The sequence below is a fragment of the Clarias gariepinus genome, chromosome 11, assembly GCF_024256425.1.
Source record: "Clarias gariepinus isolate MV-2021 ecotype Netherlands chromosome 11, CGAR_prim_01v2, whole genome shotgun sequence".
Taxonomy (NCBI): Eukaryota; Metazoa; Chordata; class Actinopteri; order Siluriformes; family Clariidae; genus Clarias; species Clarias gariepinus.
In genome coordinates, this window is record NC_071110.1 from 24,437,474 (window position 1) to 24,462,854 (window position 25,381).

The 25,381-nt window shown below is 36.5% G+C and overlaps 1 protein-coding gene across 3 annotated transcripts; it reads right to left on the reverse strand.

Annotated features, from left to right (window-relative positions):
- Positions 1 to 3,212: 3,212 nt before the first annotated feature.
- On the reverse strand, positions 3,213 to 25,164 carry scn3b (sodium channel, voltage-gated, type III, beta). 3 transcript variants are annotated; one of them, XM_053507297.1, is made up of 7 exons: positions 25,092 to 25,164; positions 15,226 to 15,305; positions 13,130 to 13,296; positions 9,530 to 9,755; positions 6,329 to 6,467; positions 4,482 to 4,573; positions 3,213 to 3,631 (listed from the first exon to the last, which is right to left on the reverse strand). In XM_053507297.1, exons 2-6 carry the CDS (start codon positions 15,278 to 15,280, stop codon positions 4,507 to 4,509), a joined length of 654 nt encoding a protein of 217 aa, XP_053363272.1. In that variant the 5' UTR covers positions 15,281 to 15,305; positions 25,092 to 25,164; the 3' UTR covers positions 3,213 to 3,631; positions 4,482 to 4,506. The 3 variants fall into 3 exon arrangements, with proteins under 3 accessions (XP_053363272.1, XP_053363271.1, XP_053363273.1); XM_053507296.1 differs by lacking the exon at positions 25,092 to 25,164 and adding an exon at positions 15,687 to 15,981; XM_053507298.1 differs by lacking the exons at positions 4,482 to 4,573; positions 25,092 to 25,164 and adding an exon at positions 15,687 to 15,981.
- Between the last annotated feature and the right edge of the window lie 217 nt (positions 25,165 to 25,381).

Sequence of the window (25,381 nt, forward strand, 5' to 3'; positions counted from 1 at the left end):
AATAAACACATTTTGGTTTCAGATAGTGTTTTGAGTCTCGTCTCGTAATCGATCACATTTTTAATCTGCCTCATCTGTGTCTCAGGCAAACCGGACTTGGAATTTTATATTAAGACTGGTCCAGACCACAATAACAGGGATATTAATAAATGTCCCACATGCTCTTAGTAAAAGTAAATGCAAGAAAATAAGCTGACTTTCTGTAAAAAAAAGAAAAAAAAAGAAAAAAAAATCTGGCTATCTAAAGCACAGAGAGATTATTTGCTATAATCATGCAAATGAAATACAGCAATATGTCATTCCTACAGTGAAGTATTTACTGGGATGGCTGAAACTATTTTAAGTTTATTGGCACATAATAAGGAAGCATAAAAAACTCAAGCCGAGTGCCTTATGCAAACATACCTAGCTAATATCACTTAACCATTCATCGTCTATAGTGCTTTATCCTGTATACAGGGTCGAGGGGACCTGGAGCCTATCCCAGGAAACTTACACACAGTCACACACTAACCAAGCACAGGATGAACATACAAACTCCATGCACACAAAGAGTGGGAATCAAACCTGGCCAGGAATTGAACCCGAACCCTGGAGGTGCAAGATGACAGTGCTAACCACTAAGCCACCATGCTGCCTGCTAGCTAATATAATTAATCTATTTTTGCTTAAAGACTCCTTAGGAATCTTTTTAATTCTCAAAACCTCAAAACCAAAAGTTGACCATTCAGTTATTAAATAGGCTGTGATACGAAGTGGTAGCATTCTTTAAGTGTGCTAATTCTGAGTATGAATACACAGTTGCAGATCTAATATATAATTTTACACACAGAACATTCGAACCCTACTGCAATGTGTTCAAGGTGCCAGTCTGGGGGCCAGATACAAAAGGAAAAACAGACATATTCCCACTTTTGTGGAATGTTTTATTTTATTATTTCTGTGTGATGGCAAGAAAATAAACTGGTTTGTCCATGGCATACCATATGAACATATGAATTATATCCTTGTTTAACCATTTAAAAAAACTTGGTTGGTATAATGCCTTTTCTGTATACACATTGTGTTCTACAAATTTAAACAGATTTTTCATAAGTGTCTAAAAAGTGGTAATACCTCAATTTCTGTGCATGTTACCCTATTATTGTTAAGATAATAAGACTGTATAATTTTCATCTTTCAGATCAGTTTAAGGATAGGCTATCAATTGCATGTTTTAACATTTTACTATAAATGCACAAAAATTTCCTGGAACTCCTGGTCTGGTCTTGGCCTTAACTCCATCTTGCCCTGCATTGGTTTCGGACTTGAATTTGTTTCAACTCAATAAAGTCTTGATCTTGTTTCTGTGTCAATACACTCTGGACTTGGTCTAGGTGGTCTTGATTACAACACAATTTTTTTTTAGACAATACAATTATTACAGATGGAAATGTTCAACAGGTGTAAATTCTGCACAGAAAAAATTTAGTTTTAAATAACTCATGGTGGTAATATCTATGTACTTATTTACATACATACCTGTTTCTTACTTTCTTCAGTAATGTAAAAAAAAAAAAAAAAAAGATCTGAGATCAGAGAATTGGTCTATGTGTGTTAGGAGCAATAGAGGGAGCCACATGCCACAGCATTATGAAAAGCACAACTGAGTATGTCAATTCTGTTAACAAACTGAGCATAAGGGTATATTAATCAAATTGTAAGGTTCTAAATGGACCTGTTCTCCTGTCTCGAAAAACAATGTATTTTGCATCTGGTTAGGGTATACAGTGCCCGCTGTGGCTAAATAGTCAATTCCTTGGTGGAAAGACATTGTTACGTTTGATACAGTATGTTGCATATGAAAGCATGTTGCTCTATTTGCATTATTTCTGCTCAGATATCTTTGCTCTTCCTTTCTTAATGTAGTTCTTCTCACTGCCATGCACTGATCCTGATACATTCTGATATTCTATGATTTACGTTTCCATAAGTGTAATTTCATCAAACACTAGTGCATTTATCAGGTGTTAAAAAAAGACCTTTGGTGGCATTCACAGGTATTTGTCCTCCTGTTTCTAAAATCATTTATTCATTCATTCTTCTATATTGCTTATCCTAGGGTCTTAGGAAGCCTGGAGTCTATCCCAGGAAACTTTGGGCACAAGGCAGGTTACACCCTGCCAATTCACCACAGGGTACACATTTAGAGACTAGTGGCAATTTGGAAACACCAATTGACCTAAACTGTCTTTGGACTGTGAAAGGAAATCTGAGTACCTGGACCAAACCCATCAAGCACCCTTTTGTAAATTCCATGATGTAATTTGTATAGCTTTACCTTTAACATTCTACTCCTCTGTTTATCTTTTAAAAATAAATACTTATCAAAGCAATCGGAATTTTTCAGAATACACAGCTTCTTTTAATGATAGATGGCAAGCTTCTTTCAAAAGAAATATACAGCTCTTTCTGGACATCTGTCCTCTTGTACTGAAAGTATTAATATAAAAGACAGTAAAAGGCATTATTAACAGTTCCAGACGGGATAAAGTGCAGAAACACAGTCATTTTCACATCGCCATAATTGTCAAAGTAGACTACAGGAACCAAGTTCGCATTAACTAGCTAATTATGTTATGTTCGCACAGCCACCCTGATCAGTATTAACATATAGAAGGTTTGTTAATAGATTATGCAGATAGTTCATCTTGTAAACATTTGAAGAAAGAAAAAAAACACCTGCTTATAATCTAAAGGGAAACACAGTACAACACACAACTTGTCCACAGTAACTGTAAGATTAGTAGTGATTATAGCATAAAGGTTCACTACAGTGTGTTACTGAGCAAATATCCCTAAAAACAACTTTAACATGGTTACAGTAAACATTCTCACTGTTGATAGAAAGGCTCTAAAGGGACTTATGCAGTTAATCACATACTTCATGTTATATGTACACAATCTCTAGTTCAATGACTGGAAAATTGGTTATTTGAAAGGTGTGATCCACATGTAAAGTGTAAACACAGGTAAGTTCTTTCAAATAGAAAGCCTAGTGTTACATGTAAGCTATCATATGAGCTGATATGACCGCCCGCACACACACACACACACACACACACACAGTATGGAATCTGACACAGCAACCCAAAAAGCCAGAATGTAATGCAAATGTAATGTTTTCCTTTTTTTAAGAATAGATTAAAAGATGTTGGAGTACATTTCCAAAATCTACCAAAATAGTAAGAATGAGACGCTATTAAATACTATGAACGTCTTTCTGAGTATGCTGAACGTCAAGCAAAAATGTTTCTGTTTTTTTTTGTCAATAGGCAGTGTGTTAGCTTTTTTTCGTAAAAGAAAAAAAATCTGATGGCTCTTTCGTATCTCGTATCTCCTCTAAGGCATAAACTGTGAAAACACCAACATGATCCTGTATTTCTCTAGTGTTGCTCTTTAATGTAATTGTCACGTTCACTGAGAGAAAGACAAGGACAAAAATAAAGCAGTGGAGAATTTGCTTCTCATTACGCGTACAAGACGAGAGGGTCTTTTGGTTGTCATGTCGTGTTATGTCGGTGCTACTCGCACGCTGGCAACGTCCCACGAAACATCAGTCTCATCTTAAGCCTCAAGGAATCATCAGAACCTGAAAGAGAAAATAATATTTGAGTTACTGTACATTAATAATTAATTTGGTATAATGCACATCTTAACCTAAACGGTATATTATCTGTGTAACTAGATGCTTTTTATGCATACTGAAATGAGGACAGAATAACTCCAGAGATATAATCAATAATGATATGTTCTAGACTGGGTTAAATGAAATTCCCACAAAACTAAATGGATGCTGTGCAGGAACCCATTCCAAGTTTCTAGACTGTTACAAGGAAGGCAGGCCTGAACACCGGTCTGTAAATCTCAAGAGATTTAATTCTCTAAGAATTAAGCTGTCTTACTGATTAAAAGGTTCGGGGTATAAACCCCAGCACTGCCCTTGAGCAAAGTCCTTAACCCTATGTACGGATGCTAAAACATTTCACTGTACTGTTGGGTACATGTGGCAAATAATTAAATCATAATCTTAAATGTAAGAAAAGCCAAACCACTGTGTGTCACTGTTGAGTCCCTCAGTTTGAAACTGTCAGATATCATGTTTGACAAAGTAGTACAGTATAAGAGGTAAAAACCAGTTAGAACTATCTTATTCCCACATAGACAAACATTTAGCATCCTGTTATCTCTACAATCATCGGTGCGTCGCCTCACAGTTATTGCCTGCTAAAAATGGTTAAAATTGATCAGCTTTGAACAAAAAGTGAATGTTTGAATGGAAAGTTATGAGAGGACACAGATGGTATTCAGCACACAAACTTGTCAGAACAGATCAGACTGATGGAGTGATGAGACAGAGGTGGAGATGGTTAGTCACACACGATGAGCAGGTGAGGGTTGCGTAACATGACTGAGCGAGAGGTACTGTAAATTTAAAATACCGTATTGTGTGTGAGACAACCACTTTTATTCCGTTACAGCAGGACCCGGTTGGTTCTCTTTATTTTCAGAAGGAATGGCTAAGTAGTCTGTCCTGTAGACAAAGAGGCAAAATCTATGAGGGTGCAGCTTTACTGCACCAAAAAAACAAACAAACACAGGGTTTTGCTTAAGAGCTGCATATCAGTGCAACTATTCAATTAAAAAATGAACATTGCAGGATCCTGTTTCTCTTTTTTTTTCTTCAGAGTCCATGGATATAAAAGAGGAATAGAAAACAGTTACAGAAACACAAACATCAGGCAATGGCAAATGAAAACTTTCAAAAATGGAAAGAAAAGTGCTAGGTGTTAATAAAAGTTTATGATGGTCTTGGATTGTCTCAAATGGCATTAAGGGATGAATGAATATCACAATTGGATTATAACAGATAAGCCTGGAGAGGGCTTCTAGCAATGTTTCCTGTCTGCACTCCAGAGCTGATTTGATTAGGGTTCACTAATGCACACAAACCACTGTGGATGGATGCATTAGCTGTGTGTGCATGTGTGTGTGTGAGTGTGTGTGTGTGTGGGGGGGGGGGGGGCTTGTTTATGTGCATTTACAATGTGGTTGTCTATGGACTTAAACAGCTCATAACAGAAAAAGCCATCACTAATGTCTGATTATTCAAGTTAGCTAATGCTATTTGCTTTGGTCTTTACTGACTGTAATTATCCCATTCATCTGTGCACTTGCAATAAACTAAAAAATTTAAACCATTTTTCTGATGTGATAATTGTGACTCAACCTGTGGGTAAGCAGGAGAAAGTTACTTAAAAATTGTATTTACATGGGAAAGATGTGACATTAAAAAAATTAACATTACGCGGTGCAAAATAGCACAACTGTCTGTACTTTACCATCTTACCATGTTATCCTGACATTGCGAGGTTGAGTTAAAAATTATCCGCACTCTTTTTATATTAAAACTTCTGTTGGATGCACTGTCTTATCAGCACTTTCTGTTTACGGCTGCTGTGCAGGTGTAAATGTGTTACATCAGTTCATTTGTAAACACTGTAAAATGGATGCCTTGGTGGCATGTACCTAGTGCCAAAACAAAAAACAACTCATGGAAGAGCATTTGAATATCTGCAAACAAAATTTGGACCGATACTCTAAGGATGGTTAAAGTTCCTTGAAGAGAACCATTACTGACGACGAGACACGGATTCATCAATATGAGCCTGAGAGTAAATGGCAGGGTATGGAATGGAAACATCCTCAATAAAAAAGGTCAAAAGTCACCCATCAGTTGGAAAATTGATGCTTACAGTTTCCAGGGATTCTGAAGGGCCAGTACTGGAACGTTATGCAGAAAAAGGTTCGACAATCAACAGCGCTCGTTATAGTTAGATGTTTATTGAAGAGCTGGAGCCTAAACTTCGGATTAAACTGCTATGCAAAACTTTGTTTTAAGATGTTAAATCATTCTCCCTATAGTCCTGATCTCGCTCAATTAGACTTTCATCTGATGTTAGGTCCCCTGAAAGCTTGATGCCCTACAAGGACGAAGGTTCACTTCTAATGAAAAAGTGAAGACAGTGGTGCATTCATGGCTCACAGCTCAGTCTAAACATTTTTTAATGAGCGAATAGGAAAGCTTGTTGACAGATGGACAAAGTGTCTTGAAAAACAAATTGAAAAATTATGTATTGTCATTTCTAAAAGTTACGAAAATAGTACTTCACAGCCAGACTGTGGATAATTTTTGACTCACACTTGTAATATCTGATGGACCAAATAATGTTTTCAGACACAGAGACAGAAATTTGAAATTAGAGATCCTGTCCTTAAAAAAACTTACGCGCTGTCCTGTGCTTGCTCGTCTGATTTGGAGATCTTTCTGTAGCAGTAGATCATCTCAACCAGCAGCCAGAAGGTGAGGAACACCAGCAGAACGTACATCGTGATCTCCGAGTACAGTGCTGTGGGATCTTCGCTTGCTACCACACACACAACATACATTATCAGATTAGTGACCTATATAATAATAATAATAATAATAATAATAATAATAACAATAATAATAATAATAATAATACAGTGTTTGGATTGCTGATGTGAAGCTATAGGGCTAAATGTTAAATGCATTTGAAATATTTACACAGCTCATTAGATACACCCCTATATATAAAGTGTGGCATGTTTGCCAAGTATTCTTTCAGTAAGTGTGTTGTGTTAATTTTGTCTCCAACTTAAAGAAAAAAAAGGGAAGGGATAACTAGAAGAACTAACTTGATCTGTGGCCATGTCACAGCATTAAATATATCTATTTATGTAAAGTACGTATGAATAATTATTACTTCATAAATAAAAAGAAATACTGTACATGTTAGCATTATCACATTTCTGCAGTATAAGGAGAATAAAATACTACCAGTGAAGTTGTAATTGAAAAAATAAACACCTTTATGGTGGTAAAAGTAAGATTTACATCAGGCCACATCACACCACACATCACTTAATTATAAAATTTTAATAGAGCAATCTGTCATGTTGTATTACTTATTTAATATGTCAAAGAAACTCAAATAAGTCTTCAAGATTTATGTTAATACTGAAGTTAAGTCAAAAGAAAAAAAATAAAGTTTTATTTAATATGAAGAACAAACTTTAATCCAGTTGAATTGAACTGACTTAAATTAAGTAATATACAGTCCATTCTTAAAATATCATTTAATATTATATCCAAAACAATTTAAACAAAATGAAATGGCATCCACGGCATCATTTTAAAGACAAACATCGACTACAGGTGGCATGTGGAGTAATAGGCAGTTGAACAGTTTGACAGCAAAATGAGAACTCCATTTTTGCATTTAGTTATTAAAAAATGAACCAAGGTGTATTGCAAACAGAGAGAATATTTTGTGCAGGTTTTTTTTTCGAGTAATAGAAAGCACAAATGCCAAAATATTATGTATTAATTGTTTTTGTCAAATAAGTGTGAATACTAAACATGGACAGAATCTGTCACAGTGGACAAATCAGCCTGCAGTTGTCTGTGGTAATTTAAGTATGCAATTTAGTATGAATAATATTATGGTTGGGTTTTAATTATAGGTAAAATCATGCTTTGATGGTGTTTTTGTAATAAGACACTGGCAGCGGTTTTTCAGCTCCAATTGATGTCTCCCTATCATAATACAGATATGCACTGTGTATTGTCCATTCATGCATCACCTGACTGGTTTCATAATGTTATTACATAGTTAAGATTAATTTTCAACGAAGGAAATTTAACAGATGTTAGGAAATGCAACATCTTTCCGCAGAAGTGTGTGTGTGTGTCATAGCTCTTATACACAAGCCTGTGTGTCTCTCAAGTGTTGAAATCATTTGTTTGCTCCTTAATTTTCTTTAGAAAATATTACAGTGAGTCCAATATGGCTCCCAAATGCAGCAAAACCAGTGCCAGTGATGCAGGAGCAGGAAGGAAAAGAGATGAGTATTGATTTGGAAGTGGAACAGAAACTTACACTACAGTATCCCACAGAGATTTGTTAAGTATATGTAACATGGTGTTCGCACAATATTCTAATTGCATCACGTCCTATTTCACAGAACTTATCGAAGTGGTTAAGGGACACATACATCTCAGGACAGCTGTGTGTAAACATCCTTTCTCTTGGCTTTGGCATTTTCCAAAAATCCACTAAGTGCATTTAAATCACTCACAGCATCTGATATTTATTTTCGCTTCAATGATCACATGACAACCTTGTGTGCCAGAGAAAAATAATTTGCTAGAATATGTAAAAGTTAGAAAATGGCTTTTATCGAGTTTTGCTGTCAAACTCTCTTTAAATATTCTTAAAGCTACATAAATATACCTTGGTTTTTTCAGTAGTAATTGATTTTAAACAAAAAAAGTTGTTCAGTTTGTAAAATGCAATCGTGGACAACCTTGGCTTGTTTCTATATTGTGTTCACCTTAACATTAATACGTGTTATGATTCACATGCACACAATTCATGCGCAAATATGCTGTAGAAAACCTCTTTGCAGTATACTGAAACACACAGAGATCAACGATGTGACAAACTCATCTCGGAGAGTGGAATAAAATGACACCAGACTTCTCAGCTTTATCGTCTTCAGCAGAACAGCAAAGATGTGCAACAGGCAACATGCACAATTTATGTATGAAATTACCGTAACCAGACATTAGTAGTTTAGCTGGGAGACAGAAAAAGTTGAGAACTGTTGGTTTAATGATGAAATCACAAGCAGTGCAGTGCATGTGGAAAATCCTTGCAACAGTGTATTCACCAAACACTAATCATTTGTTATTTAGTATAATATAATGTTGTTCTTTTATTTTAATTTAAATAAGATAAATAAATATTTAAATAAGGCCATGTTTACTTGTGCACTGCACTCAATGACATTGCATGCATGAAATGTAAAAGCTTTGCAGTGTTGTACGGTATGTTTGTGGTTAATATTTTGTGTATATAAAAAAAACAACAATCCACCACTTAAATACAATGTTGTGGATTTCTATCTGTGTTTGTAAACCTGTGACCAGGACACAGATAGAGATAATGCAGTTGTTGTGATATGAGTCAATAGAAACAAATATACATTGTGTAAAGTATATTCGAAGTATCAGATGCTGTGCATTCAGCAATCTCAAGGCAGGCATCGACAGAACAGTATATAAACCAGAGTCTGTACATTACCCCTTAAAACAGAAAGAGTAGTAACAGCTTGGTTAGATAAAACTCATCTCCTGAAAACAACTGCCTTCCAATAAGCAGTGTGCAGTAAGTAGTAGCAAAAACAGAACAAAGACATACTATTATTTGAACAAACACAAAGAACAAAGTGAAGCCATATTTAATGAAATGTCTAAACTGATATGGTGACATTAAAATCTTGAATAGTACATGTTCGTGGGCAAAAAGTAAGCATTCAAATTATGATCATCAGAAGGTCAACACCACAGTGGTCATTCTGCTCATAAAGCAAGACTACAGCAAGACTTCGTGATCTTTCTTACCCTCTTCTCGTACCACCAGTTCAATCTCAACGGTCTTCGCGATGGAAGGGGAGTACGAGTTGAAGGAAAATTGGCGGAGCACGACACATTCATAGAGGCCGCTGTCGTTCCACGTGACATTGGAAATGCTGATGGAGACATCCTGCAGGTCTTTGCTGCCGTTCCACCACAGACGGCCCTTCCACTTCCCCTCCAAGGCCTGTGGTTCGCCATCATATATGTAGATCTAATGGATGGACAGAACACTCTCTTAAATCACCTGTTCATCCTCTAGGGGTTATCTGGGGTTAAATTTGGAAAGCTGCATAAAAATCTTTGTTTAAAATACCTAATGTGGCTGAATGGTGACAGCTTGGCTTGTGCAATAAATGTTCTCCATAAGATATTACACTGTCACAATTTAGAGTGATGTTAAGATCAATTATTTTACTTGTCAACCTAAGGGTCAGCTGACCTTATATAAAGGGGACTAGGGAAGACGTCGGGTCTACTTTGAGCTTGAACGGACCCCATTTTGTCTCAGAGATGTTTCGGTCTATGAACTCTGTCTCATTGAGGATTTTCCAAAATTGGGATTATTTACCTGCGAGACAGCTTTACAGGACAGCCCCCCCACCCCCCCCCCCCCCCAACACATACATAAATACAATACACTGGATTTTATACATTCTAAAAATAATTTTACACTTACACTCTAAAAAGATTGTATATAATTGTAAATATTGGTATTTGGTGCATTGCAGTGTCAATAAATGACCTAATTTTGCATCTACGAACGTTCGTATATCCGAAATCTGCAGAAATTCTGCATCTATGTATCTGCAGACATAGAAATCTATATAATCTACAGTATGTCTCTGAATCTATGTCTCTGCAGAAATTCATATAAAGAACGTTTATAAGTCGGGGACTTACTGTAATACCCCTGTCATGATCCTCCAGTATTTGCCTCCTGTTTTTTGTGTTTTATGTTGAAATTTGTCCTGGACTTTAGTTCCCAGGATGCACTTCAACACAGCCATGTTGTTTCAATTGGATCCCCCGGAACCTTGTTACACTTGATTAGCCTGTCTCTACAGTATATAGACTTTCTTTTTCACAGGTCTTGTATTGCATCTGTTTAGTCTAGTGTTGTCTCTGCTAGTGGGGTTTATTAGCATTAGCTTTAGCCTTAGCGCCATAGTTCCTGGCCATAGTCTTAGTTTTCATGTTCCTGGTTATACTAAGCATTTGTTTAAATTGTTTAAACTCCCACTTTAATAAAACATGTTCTGCACTTGCATTCTGCCTCTCCTCCACATGTGACAAACGCTAATGTTGATAATTAAAAAGTAGACCAACAAAGAATAATGTTGGTCATGTTACATTCATTGTCATTTTCAAAATCATTGTCATTTTTTTCTGTTTTTTTATTTTATTTATTATTTAAAGCTATCAATTTATTTAATAATTTCCAATTAGTCAACTCACCAATGTTCTGGAAAGCGGCATGTCAGACTAGCCGTTAACATCTTCTCCGCAAAACTTTAACTACCAGGGACTGATGGTCTGCGTATGTGATGGCCAAACGACTGATACACACCAACCCTCTAGCTAAACTCGCCCTAATACACACTTAGGCTGCTGGCTCATTGTTTTGCAGTCAGACCGAGCGTGCATGTTGTGTGTGCACATGCACGCACTTTTTGGTGAGCCATTTCACTGTGGCTGTGTGCAGAGAACCATTTTAATATGTATTTAAAGAATTACCACACATTGGATGATCGGGTACGAGTTCCATCATGCAGTACCGAAACTGAAGACAAAAGTAAGCATTACGATGTATTATTGCATGCACTCCACAGAAGATGAATTGATGCCATCAGCATAACCAATTATGTGTCAGTGCAACCCTATTTATTTATGTGGTCATTTTACACTGTTGTAGACTGTAGAGTATCCATCTGTAAACATTTCACTTCACGGAAATCTTGGTATTTATATTTTAGCCAGGTTTTTTTAAATCACATGCAAGTCTTTAAACAAACAAGCAGGTCAACTTTGGCATCAGCATAATGTCCGTTAATTTACTTAGACATTTTGCAGAGTAATCTTGCAGTACTGCATACAGTATGAGCTTGTTACACAGGCTATATTAGTACTGCTTGTTTATCTGTCCTTGTCTAACAGTACCTTAGCAAGGTTTAATGTTAAGATGTATAGTCTGTGTGAAAATATGGGTCAAATAGAATAAAAAAGATGGAAGAAAAAAAAGGCAATAGATGCTTTAATGGAAATGCACTTAAGTACGGGGATTGTTTTTTAAAAAATGTTAAATATTTTGAACATTTCAACATTTAAAGGAAAAAAAGAAGAAATAAAAATGAACGATTGTAAGATTTTACCGGACAATTCTGAGGTCAAAAGTCACAGTTGTGAGATACATCTACCTAATATCTTCTCATGTGGCCAAGAATTAAAAATATTGATTAGCAATAACTTGCCAAAGCGAGTGACAGCCTTCCCTGGTTGGTAGCTGTCGATTGATTAAGGAGGGCCCTAAGGCAGGAATTAACTGCGCTAAATATGGTGTAGGTCCCCACTGTGCCCCCACAGCTCTGACTGTCAAGGCATGGATCCTCTTAAGGTGTTAACAGCCAGTAAGCTGTGAGTTTGTCCTGAGTGCATAAGACTTTTTAGTCCAGCACATCCCACAGATACTCTATCAAATTAAGAGCTAGGAAAATTGAAGGCCAAGACGATACCTTGAACAGTTTATGTTCCTCCAAGCATTCCTTAACACATTTGTGGTCTGGCAGGGTGCATTATCCTGCTGAAAGAGGCAAGCGCCATAAGGGAATATCATTGCCATGAAGGAGCATACTTGGTCTGCAACAATGTTTACGGAGGTGGTACGTGTTGAAATAACATCAACATCAATGCCAGGACCCAAGGTTTCTCAGAAGAACATAGCCCAGCTTGCCTTCTTTTCTTAGTGATTCCAAGCAAGCAATGCACACACACACACACACACACACACACACACACACACACACACACACACAGGCAGTCAACACTAATGTAAAAAAAAACATAGCATGGTCCATAACATGTTTACTTTCCTATTTTCGTGCTTTCGACAATGGACAGGGGTCAACATGGGCACTCTGACTGGTCCACAGCTACGCAGCCTCATACGCAGCATGATGTACTGTGCAGTGTGACACCTTTCTATCATTACCAGCCTGACATTTCTTTTAGTGATTTTTGCTACTGTAGCTCTTGTGTGAGATCAGACAAGCTAACCTTCGCTCTCCATGCACATATACAATAAGAGCCTTAAGCATTTATGACCCTTTTGCTGGTTCACCAATTGTACTGCCAGTAAATCAAGATCTTTTTTTTTTATTATTTCAATTGTTTGGCTAACAGTTTATTTACAACATTTAAATTGTATTCAAATAGCATAGTGGTATTTGGTTAAAATAAATGACAGAGTATTTGATTGAATGTCTCCTATGTTGATATACTTATGGTAAACCACAAATATATGCGTCATGTGAACATATGGTTTGTTTTTTTTGAGACCAGATTGCCCCCAAAGATGTATGACGATCTTACCTCCTGACGGACTGCATCCCGGTCGGGTCTGTAATACCAATACACCTTTGTTTGAGCACTAATTTCCTCTCTCTTCATACATGAGACGCAGGTGAGTTTCATGCGGCTCCCCAGAACTGCCTCTGTGTCAGAGACTGCGTCCACGCACACCAGCCTGCATTGTCGCACTGAATGCAAGAACAGTGTGGATTCACAATGATTACAATGTATTATCAATGCAGCCTTTTTTTCTGTTCTTAGACTACAGACTAGGCAAATTGTGTAATCACGGATCATTTTCCTGACATTACCAAATATAACACATGTTTATTAAATTTCGTTTTACACAGATTAACATGACAGCAGTAATGCAACTTACTGTACAGCCACACTTAGAAATATTTTGGTTGTTATTGGGTACACTTTTTGATAACAAATACATTTGTTCCTACTTAAATTAAACAGATCATATCTCACTCATGATGCATAATTTTCTCCTTTCCTTTATCGAAATACCAGCCTTGATCTGCTCATCTAAAAAGCAGGTCAATTAAACTCACACAGATTCTTTAGACAGCTGCTAAGGGAGAACATGAGAGTTCATTATTATTTTAAGTCTCAATCCCAGAAATAGTGAGACAATTGAGCTCATTAGCCTTCACAGCATCCCACCCAAGTCAGACATTAATTTAAACCTGTACAGGATTTTAAACCTGTAAAGAACCCAGATGAAGCACAGTGGAGTGCAAATCAATGTGATGGGGAAAATAAAAGACTCTTTACAGCATTGTAAAAACAGCCATCTTACATAACTTACAGTCCCAAGCCCCGGCTGCCAACATGGATGACATTTTCATGTTAGAAAGGCTTAGACAGAAGAACAAAAAACACAGTGTAAGAGCTGAAATTGTGACTATACAGTAGATGAGTATTGGATTAAATTTGGTTTGATTTACTGTCCTGTCTAAATACAATGAAGACACATTATGTAGAGTAGTTTAGTTTCAAAACTTATTCTCTTTACAAATATTTAACAGATTGTAACTGCTTGACCTCTCAGATATCACTGACGTTTCTACGAGGGGCAAGTCAAATTAGGAAATTTTTTTTTAATAAAGCACAATACAATGATAAGACTCTTAGCCGCAGTAAATCATTTGAATGGTGCAAATGTTTAGAAGAAGTCCATATGATTAAAAATGATAACCTCACTGGAATCGTTCCTGTGAACATTCAGTGAGTAGAATTCCTGATCCTTGAAAATTGATGGATAACTTGTCAATAAATTGTGGCAGTGATGCATGTGTCTGTGGGAACTGTTCACATAATCATTCATGAACACCACATCCTCCATACAGACATAACCTTGCATGCTGTTTCCACAAATTTGGATCATTAAAGTTCCTGGGAGGCCAGAGTTTCATATGTGAAACAGGCAGCCTGACCATGGGTCCAGCATACGGAGAACACTTTCTGCCTTGATGGTATCCAAGCACTAGTGAAATGCTGCGATAGGTGCATTAGTGTAGCAGGGACTTATATAAAGAAATAAAGGTAGTTTTTAGTACTACATAACTGTTTTGTTATTCTGCACAATCAAAGTCCTGGTTTGACTTGAACACCCCTCGTAGACTAACATTTTTCTTTCTCCAATATCATACAATTCTTATTTGTTTCACTGTAGTGTCAGAGTGTTCAAAATGTATTACTGTATAGGAATATGATAGTTTAAGGGGCTAAACAGCCTTAAAATAATTTAAAGTAAATAAAGGACTGTATCCAGGCTTTATATACTGAAAGCTTAGATGGTGATGTTTTATTGCAGATGGAGAAAACGGAGCCTAATCAGACATCCGGCAATAAGAAAAGGATTTGCATTTGTGCGCAATATGCATAACTTTATTACAGATGCTCGGATGTTTTCTTTACACATGCTCTTTGCTCAGACATCAATAATCCACTTTAACTGAAAGGTTACTCTGCTCGTAATAGAAATGCAAGTTAGTTTTACTAAGATGCAGTAGATCTGTGCACACCGTTTTATTTTGTGATTGATAACGAAATGTTTATTCTAAATTCAATTCACACATACTATGGGATGCTCACGGTTGACTTACCAGCAAATATGAGCAGCAAAAGAAGATGCCACAGAAGCGTCATTTGAGTTGTCATGATGCTAATGGCAGGGCGTCGTCCCCTGTTCATCAACAAACACAAGAAACAAGGAACAAACATTAGACTGGTGTAAGAAGTTGCAAATAACATAAATTGACACAGAATTGAATCAGGTTTGTAAATCAGAAGTAGGGACTACAATAAGTCTTGTGGTAAGTAAGAAATCAGAACCATGGACAGTGACTACTTATGCACTTTTTAGTTGTTAATAATAATAATAATAATAATAATAATATAGAAGAGTGCGCGTGCCAACAATAGCCTGCGCGAGCTAACAGGTTACATTGTTACTAACTCCTAACTCATCTGACAGGTGTTACTCAGCGCCCTAGTAACGCTCGTGCTAACAGTTCTTTCTTTCATTCTTTCTTATATTTTATATACTGGAAAGTTTAAATCATACCGCGAGAGATACACATTACATCCACACCCTCTAAGACCAGCCCCTCCACTCGCTAGAACCGTCGCTCCGTTTTTCCATCGACGTTTCACATCGTAAAAATGTTCACGTGCAAACAAACGCAACCAAAACCAAAAAAAAGCCTCGTGCTCCAGAAAATAATTTTAAAAAATCGCTTCTCCTCGGATAAACAAAATAACAAGAGCGCTTTATCTAGCGTTTCAGGAAGAGCGAGGAAGAACCTCCCTTTCCATCCATTTGAGGACCACAAATTATCCGCTGCCACACTGACGCGCCACACACACACACACACACACACAACGCTCTCTCTCGCTCTCTCTCTGAGGAAGACCCGCCTGGCTTTGTGTGCCCCCCCTTTCCCGCTAAGTAGCCTGTTCATGATTGGCTTTGATCTGTAGTGCGCATGCGCGACAGTCTCACACTCGAACCAGACTTGACTCTGTTCCCCGATAGAGGAGGAGGAGGAGGTAGAGACAGCAGGGAGCTAAACATGTTAGTCAGTCGCTACAAGTGGAATGGCATCCATGTTGCCTCTATAAACACCTGATTTATTGACTTCATTTTAGACATGGAAATTTGACCTGAAATGAACTGTGGAATAAAATTGGAAGATCAGTCTATCAATACAATATAATTATTATTAGATAACCAACTAATCTAACTAATTAACTAACTAATCTAATCAACTATTTTTTTAACAGAAAGACCGTATGTGCTAAATTCATCCTTACCATCTATACTGCTTGTACAGGGTCACGTGGGGCCTGAAGCCTATCCCTGATGACTTAGGGCACAAAGTGGGGGTACACCCTGGATGGGGTGCCAATTCCATCACAAGGCACAGGGAGAACATGTACACACTGCTGGTGAACACTCAACACTGCTGGCAAGACCACAGTGCTAACAATTGTGCCACCCTTTTAAATTAGCATTTATTTAATAATGTGTTCTTCAGAGCACAGGATGAAATACAAGCAGGAAAAGAAGATGCCACAGAAGCGTCATTTGAGTTGTCATGATGATAATGGCAGGGTGTCGTTTCCTGTTCATCAGCAAACACAGAAACTAGGAACAAACATCAGACTGGTGCAAGAAGTCGCAAATAACATAAATTGACACACAGAACTGAATCATGAATCAGGTTTGTAAATCAGAAGTATGGGGCACCAGTGAATGTATCATACATATTTATTTTACCTAGATCAAGAAAGTGGTTCACCCAGCAGTGTCCTTACTGTAGGTCCTAACTTTTGGGGCTTTAGCCCCGGATATTTTAAGCTTAGCCCCTTGAGGTAGAGGTGTTTTATAGCAAAGCATCAGACACACTTAGAAAGTTTACTTGCGCTCAGTGTCCAAAGAAGGGAAAAGGGGAAGGAATTAAGTACCGCACGGCATCAGGTAAAATACATATGTATTACATATTAACATTCTTACATTCTTGACAGACGTCAAGAAAAGCTCCTGTTATTTAAAAAATGAAGCTTTGTGGGCTGTTTCAATAAGATAAATCAAGGTAAAGTGAGTGGCTTGACATGTTATCATTTTATGTTATTCTGTCGTGCCCTCAGTTCACTTGTAGAGAACTGTTGTAGTGATGGCGTAATGAAGTCTCATTTAGTTGTTAAGGCTTCTTAGCCAATAATTTACTGAAGGATTGATTTAAGAGGTCTTTGTCAAGTCAACTAATTTTCTGTAAAATATATTCTAGAATCGCAGCCAACACAATTACTATGGACTTTAGTTAAGTAATTAATATTGGTAGCTGTAATTTTTTTTATGTTTTTTAAACACTATTGACAGTGGTCAGTTTTTGTAAGGGTTTGTGTGAGTAGGTTTAGGATGATCACTGGCTGAATGTAATAACACTGCCTGGGAAAGGAAAAAAAGTTGCACACCCCAAGACTTCATTGACTGCGCTTAACTTTGATTAAGTTTAATAGTTTGGTGGTGAAATCATGTATGAAAAAGATTCCTTATGCTCCCAGATCCACACTTTCATAATTTGAGTCCTGGAATATGCTTGTTCCATCAGGGAAGAATAAAGCCTATGAATGTAATAACCTGGTCATTCAGTATATTCAGGTCATCAGCTGACTTTATTTTTTGTCATTTATGTGTTTCCCTTCTTACCCTGACGCATTCATCGCTGTAGGGTCACATGGACCATTTTCCATTGTTTCAAAACCCTAGGAAATGTACCTTTTTTTTCCTGAATGGTATTACTGACACATTATGTGACACTTTTGTTTTTGCCAGTCAATATCTAAAAAGCTTACAGCTCTAAATATAACTTTATTTTAAAACGTTTCTAAACTGTGCTTTTTCTCTTTGGGCCTCCATTCAAAAATAAAAGTGCAACAAGTGTCGAGCTACTACTGTGGGGCCGCACAGGACGCTGATTGATTACGTCATTGGTGATGTCATTGGTTCAAACGCCTGTGGCGTCTTAACCATTACTACCGCCTACCCACGCTTACCACGCATGCGCAGACAAAAAAAAAAAAAAAAAACCCCGTGATGTTTCGCTGCTTTATCGCCCCGCCCAAAAAGCCATGCTACTACGTCAAGCTACCTGTGGGTTAATGTTTATTAATAAGTGGTTTTTTATTTTATTTTATCGTTTGTCCGTTTTATTGCACCTTTAAGTTAAGTTGCATGGTTATTTTAACAGTCAGATAACGTTAAATCAACATATTAAGACTTGAGTTAAAGTGATTGGGGCTCTATTCTGATAACGTTAAGTTCATGTCACACAGTTACCCCTATTAACCTGTACTCCGGAGCTTCGGAGTCATGCGTAACAATAGTACTGGACTTCACTTTCAAATGCATAACAAAAAATATACGTGTGTCAGCTAGTTTTGATGGTAAATATGAGAGTCGATTTAACAAAACAGGGATAGGGGGAAAAAGGCTAGGTTTAGAGCTTAGCCATGATTATATGGCAGTGGATAAACTGTGCCATCCTGGTATAAGCAGAGATAGTGCATGCAATCTCTCTCTTGCGCGCGCTCGTGCTTGTGTATGTGCGTACGCGCCCGTGCGCGCGTGTCGATGCTAATTAAAGTAACATTGTTCATACTTTTCCACCACCAGGGCCAACAAGAGTCATAAGTGAACAGAGACTGCAATAATTGCAAGAAGACAGAAGGTGAGCAGTGCACAGATCAATAGTAAATATAAGTAGCAAAATAATCTTTGTGTGTGTGTGTGTGTAAGAGAGAGAGAAAGATTGAATATTTATTTATTTATTTATTTATTACAAACGTAGCTTCCTCCTTAAATAAATAAATAAAAACATAAATAAATACATAAAAAGTAAGAAAAGAAAAGTCTCAGACTCTCAATAGCTACAGTAGAAATGCCCCTGGGTCACCCAAGACGAGCCTCAGCCAGCAATTGCACTCCGACTTAATTGACCCCTCTGGATTTACCAAACCTGGTAGTCTTTACTGTATAATTTCTGATAGTGGTGGTGCCTGTTTGTGTTTTGCTTTTATACATTGAACAGTGTGGACTTAATGGATAGGATTGGGCTCTGATTAAAAGGTCACGCCAAAGCATTTTAGCAAGCTGCTACTGGTGCTTCTGCTCCAGGTTTGCCGTACCATAGCTGACCCTGTGCACTGATCCGAGCTTTGTAACAAGTAAATTAATAACAAACTAAGGCATAATATTTATCACAGGTTACTAAATTACCACAGCATCTCATTTGTGTCTATTTAGACTTTGGACTATTTGGCATCTCCAGGGTCTGGGACCGATTCCCGCTTTTGGGTCTGTGTACATGGAGTTTGAGTGTTTTCTCTAGTGCTCCAGGTATTCTGGTCTCCTCTGACAGTCCAAAGACATGCAGATTAACCTAACAGGTGTTCCCAGATTACCCATAGTGTGCAAATGTTTACAGGAGATCCTACCACGGTGATAAAATGGGAATAAATACAATAGTAATAACCATTGGCCTTTATGATCTCCTATCCTACAGTGGTTTTTAGATGGATGGATGGACTCATATAAATTCTTCTTTTCAGGATTTGCAGAAGTGGCGTAATTATTATTATTATTATTATTATTATTATTATTATTGTTGTTGTTGTTGTTATTATTATACTTGCCTATGGACAGGAGTGGGTAGTAGGATATGAAGCTTATGGTATAAAGACAAAGCAAATTAGACAAGTCGCATTTAATATGTTATTCATGCATCCTCTATACATGCTTTATACTGGTTAGATTTGATGTAACATAAATTACTGGTTTATTTTCATTTAATTAAATAGCATAAACTATGGCAACTGATTAATACGAAAAGCCTATATAAATAAATGTACACTCAATTGCTTTATTACACCATTCCTATTTCATGCTTTACTCGGCCTACTAGTGAGTAAACATTAGATGTACTACAATTGGTAACCAGATACACATGTAAGATGGAATGGCTGATAACTGCATTGTCTAACTATGCTTTTAATTAGACTGAACAAAACACCCCTGATAAGTACACAGATCATATTTTGAATGTGTGGTCTTAGTTCCTCCATATCATAGGGATTATGCAACAGAGTAAATAGAGCATACTGAACCAGAGCACACATGTTAACCACAGATCAGTGAAGCACTCATGGGCATCTATAGCTTTGCATGACTTTTTTGCATACATTGGTATACAGAGCAGTGAAGCACTCACGGGCATCTTCAGCTTTGCATGTCAGTTTGCATGTTCAGCAATCCATGCTGTGATAAACAAGTTTCAGTCGCAGGACATAACGACAGTGCTCCACTGACAGCGTGTATGGCCAGGATTCAGTCACTTTGTTCTGGAACAGAGGTTCGTTTTTCCAGTGCTCAAACCCACGCACACCTCTTAACGCAGGAGAGGCTGGAAAATCAGCTTCGCTGCAATTACAGCAATTATTTCATGAGTCACGCTGAGTGCAAACAGTAGGCTATGTGCCTTGAAATAGTACCCAGACTGAGATTAGAGGATAGTGGCAAATGGAAAAAAAGTGTCTGTATGTCCAACCATCTTGTTTAAAAAAAAAAAATGATATAAAACCATTGTTAAATTCTTGAATCAAATTAAGGAAAAAAGTGTTGATTTATTTTCTGTGACAGCAGTTCTAAGTGTAATGCATAAGGCAAATATCAGGTTTATAAAATATGAATTTCTGATAATATACTAGCATTAATCATAATGGCTGATTCACTTGGAACCCATATCGCTCAAAATTTTCTTAGTAATAACTGCATTTAAATATGTTATTTAAAGGAAAATCATATTGTCCATCATTTTTAAGGTTTTATTTATTTTGTTATTGTTAATCAGATTACTTGGTTATAAGATTAATTGAACACTTTAGTACAGGCTGTTATAGGAAAATAATGAATTTCAGCATTGTACTAGAAACGTCCGTTCAGATGAGGCCATATCACAACACATAGTAGTTGATTATTTTCCAATGACAGCCTCATTGAAATGATTTACTCTTTAACATTTTGTAATAGGTATAAATCAGATTATTTAATTTTATACATTTGTAGGTTTGACCATCTGAGGTATGAGGATTGATAAAATCTACCATTATTCAAAGGTCAGCAATCAACTATTGGCCTTTTTCACATACACCCACTTTATAGTGGAAGACAACAAAAGAGCTGCTTGTGCTTATTTCAATGGATTAGACACATCTTTATTTCCTCTTACAGTCTGAATCAATTTGCTCACCAGGATTGCTTTTACTGTTTAAAGGTATTCAGCTTGGTACTAAAGTCATACTGTATGAATAATTAAATAGATTCCATGCTTCAGTAATTAATTTAATTTTACTACACATACAGTAAATCTTTTATCTGAACCAATGCTTACACCAGCATATTGTCAGTTTGTTACAGTATTTTGTTGTATTAAGAGATTGTAGAGTATGTTGTCTAGTCTAGAATTTCCTAACGTAGACATGGTTAATGTAGTGTAATAACATTAGGACTGGTGTACTGCTGAGGGAGCAAGTTGCTGGCAGCCGCCTGAGACTCAGCTCAGGCTAAAAATGGCAGTCCTGGTGGTTGCCATATCCACAAGATAGGGAAACCATGGTAACAGTGATGCAAAATGACAGCAAGCTCTAAGCAGACCAGAGTAGTGCACTTACACAGGAGCAACGCATATAATTATTGCTATTCTTTTTATTAGCTTAAATGCTCTAATATAATACAAGTGATATAATATCAGCACAATGTGTGGGACAAGAAAAATATTTACATGCAATCACTTTGGTTAATGTTGGTGATCTGTATTTTTACATTGTTAAAGTAATTTAATTATATATATACTGTAGTAATATATTATCTATACATTTATGAAATATGTCATATTATGTAAATGATGGTTGTTGAATATACAGAAATTACTAATAAAAAGTATAAACAGTAAATGTTCCCAGTTTACTTAAAAAAATAAAACAATCCCCTCTACGTCGGTAGTCATGCATTGCTGTGTGTTCCCTTACGTATGTTACCCAACACACAAAAGCACAGCTCATCTGTGTGTTTCAGCTGTCTGAAACCAAATGCTGTTCATTTGCAGTTAATGCACACACTATCTCATTGATTTTGCATTTAATATTATTAAAATGTTAACTTATGATAGCCATATATTTTAAATTTACTTGCAGAATCAGAGGTGACTTGGTTTCCCATTGGATGCCAGTCATGTGACGATCACCCTGGCTCTCCATGCTTCCTTGCCTAACCTGCACTTTGGTCTTTTATTAATTAAATAGGTTGACAAGGCAGATTCTTCTAGGAGACGACAATGTTTATTACAGTGCTTCATGGTGGTAAGTGATCTTTCACATGGTTTAGGAAAAGCACTTTATTTAGAATAAAGACATGTTAATCATTTATGGTTTAATGCACAATTTACAGACAACCAAAGGAGTCTGTTTACCATTCAGTGTAAAACAGTAGTCCTTTTGGACTGCATAAAAGTGAAATGTGGATGTGAACATGAAGGTACGTAGTGTGTTTCTCTTTATTTAAATGGTTTTGGTCTGTGTTCACTAAGTAAGCTGATATGTATCAGATTTGGGTTTTATCATGAATCATGATCATTTTATTATAAATCGTGTTGTTTTTTGTGATTCATGCCAGCTGAAATAGATTTGGCAAATCTGAATGGTGAGGTGATGAATCTGCCTCAACGTCAATCTGCAGTTGCTTCCAGCGTTCTATGTCAGAGGGAGGAATACATTCTAATCAGCATAAGCCGTAAGGAAATAGGCAATCTTTACAAAGAGAAAAGACCATGTACTTCATTCACCATCACATCTGCTAGATTTGCAGGGCCAGACGTAATCTATATTGAGAATGCATGTCTGGAGACACAATGTTTGCAGAGTTGGAGATCAGAGTAGGGGGAGAAAAAAAAAGCACCCTTGTCCACAGTATTTAAACGGTATAGATACTATGGGTCTTAAAAGATGCCAGATGCTACTGTGTTAGTCGTAAGCTACTAAAAAAAAAATACAGTACATTAAACCTACTTTTTCAAACAAGAATCAATTCGATGGGTTGTAATTGTTTAAAATAATATATATATATATATATATATATATATATATATATATTATTATTATTATTTTTTTTTTTTTTACAAAGGGAACTATTCCACTATTTGAGGTTAGCTAACTGAACTTTTTGCGTATCTAGCTAACTAGTTAGATAATTGTATGAAGCCACTTCTATTGGTATAGCTCTGTTTTCACCACACAGTAAGTCACTGCTTTTACAAGACTTTCTCCAGAAGCATATTGTCAGTAAGACCTTTGTTAATAAGTATGTGGGTTTAATATATTACTTTGTTCTCTCTCAAGGGCCCAGCAATGCCTCAAAGCCAGTTTATACTTCACTGCTTCATAACTATGACCTCCATGATCCTCAAAGCCTAGGTACATTTATACAGTTTATTTAATTATTCAACATTATTTCAAGTCATTGATTAATTTGTTAATAAGTGTTTGTGTACCCATAGCTAAATTACGAGAGGAAAAAGATGAAAAGAAGCCATGTCCATCTGCAGAATCGAACAAGTTGAGCAGTAGAGTGTCTTCATCACTATCCACTCAGGGTAAGCTCACCATACTAATGTTCATAGAGCCATCAGTTCAAATGACACAACTACAACTTTACTTACTGTACACACTGTACCTCTTCGGCACTTTCCTTAAAAGTACTACTGTATATTCCCTCTGTTGTAGGCCAACCAAGACCTCACAAACAAATACGCTTTTCAAGTACATCAACTTTTCAAAAATACCCTGTGTAACAAAAATATCATTTTTGTTAGGTTTGTTTGAAGAACACAAATTCACATATAATATATAGTTCGTATGTTTTCCTAGTTAATACCAGACAGTTACAAAGAAGTAAAGAAGGAAAGGAAACAAAGTAGTAGCAGAAGAACACATCAGCTTCCACTCCGCCAAGAACAAAAATGGGCACAATTATGGGCACAGACTGGAAGAAGATAAACTTGTTGTAGCCTATCCAACACAGTGAATGATATTTTGTACATGCCATGATGCTTTTCTGCTCATTATGACAGTAAAGATTGATTGTATGAATTAATTACTCCAGAATATTCCTTCTGGCAGATTCAATTAGTCTGACAATTTCCCTCTGACGTCTTTTACCTATGAGGTATTTCCACCCACAGAACTGTCTCTCACCCTGTGTTTTTCCCCCCACACTATTCTGTGTAACATGTACAGACATCGTTTCTGAAACACTCAAGCGACTCAATCTTATGTTTGGATAAAACTGGTATCTACTGTACATGATTGACTCATTAGATAAACTGCATGTACATGTTTCTTAAGATCTATGCTTGAAATCTTATCTAGATTTAAAACATTGGTTTTTAAACTTTGTAAAGTCAGTAACACATGGAAAAAAACATGCAGAAAAGATTTATTTTATGAAAATCCAATTACTCAGGTATTAGGCTTATGATATTATAATATTAATACTTTAATATTTTGGCTATTCGTTAGACAAAGAGAGCTTTTTTGTCTAGCCACAGAAAAGATTTTAATTAAAATTTTAATTAGTTTAAAGTTTACATTATTTATTGGTATGGAGTAAACTCCTTTACATTTCCTTTTTCAGTTTAATCTTTTGAGAACCATTGCGTTAAAATTATTGGAGAAAGAATAGATGCATAAATCTTACAGTCATAAAATATAACTTCTAATGAATTTGGACACATCACATTTACATTAAGTTCTTGGATTTTCTTTTTATATTTCTATTAAATTACTATTTGACTTCTTAAAGCCTCAAAATCCATGCACTTCATGTACATTATAAATAATAAATAATAACACTTACTTGACAAAGGCTGCGATACTGTATTACTCTTCCATCTTGTCTACTACTTTAAATTTCATGCAACACAACACTCGATTTAATAAGCCACTTCCTTTGACAGCAAACACACTTCTCTGGTAGAACAGAATCAGTGTGTTTAAGGTTACTCAAGCCCACTTGCTCAGGTATTGCAGCTGTCCATGTGTAACAGAAAGGGCCAGGACAGAAATAGGTATAATAACTAGAGGTTCTCCAACCCTGCTCTAGAAATACAGCCTGACAACCTGTTGACAAAAATGTAAACAAATTCT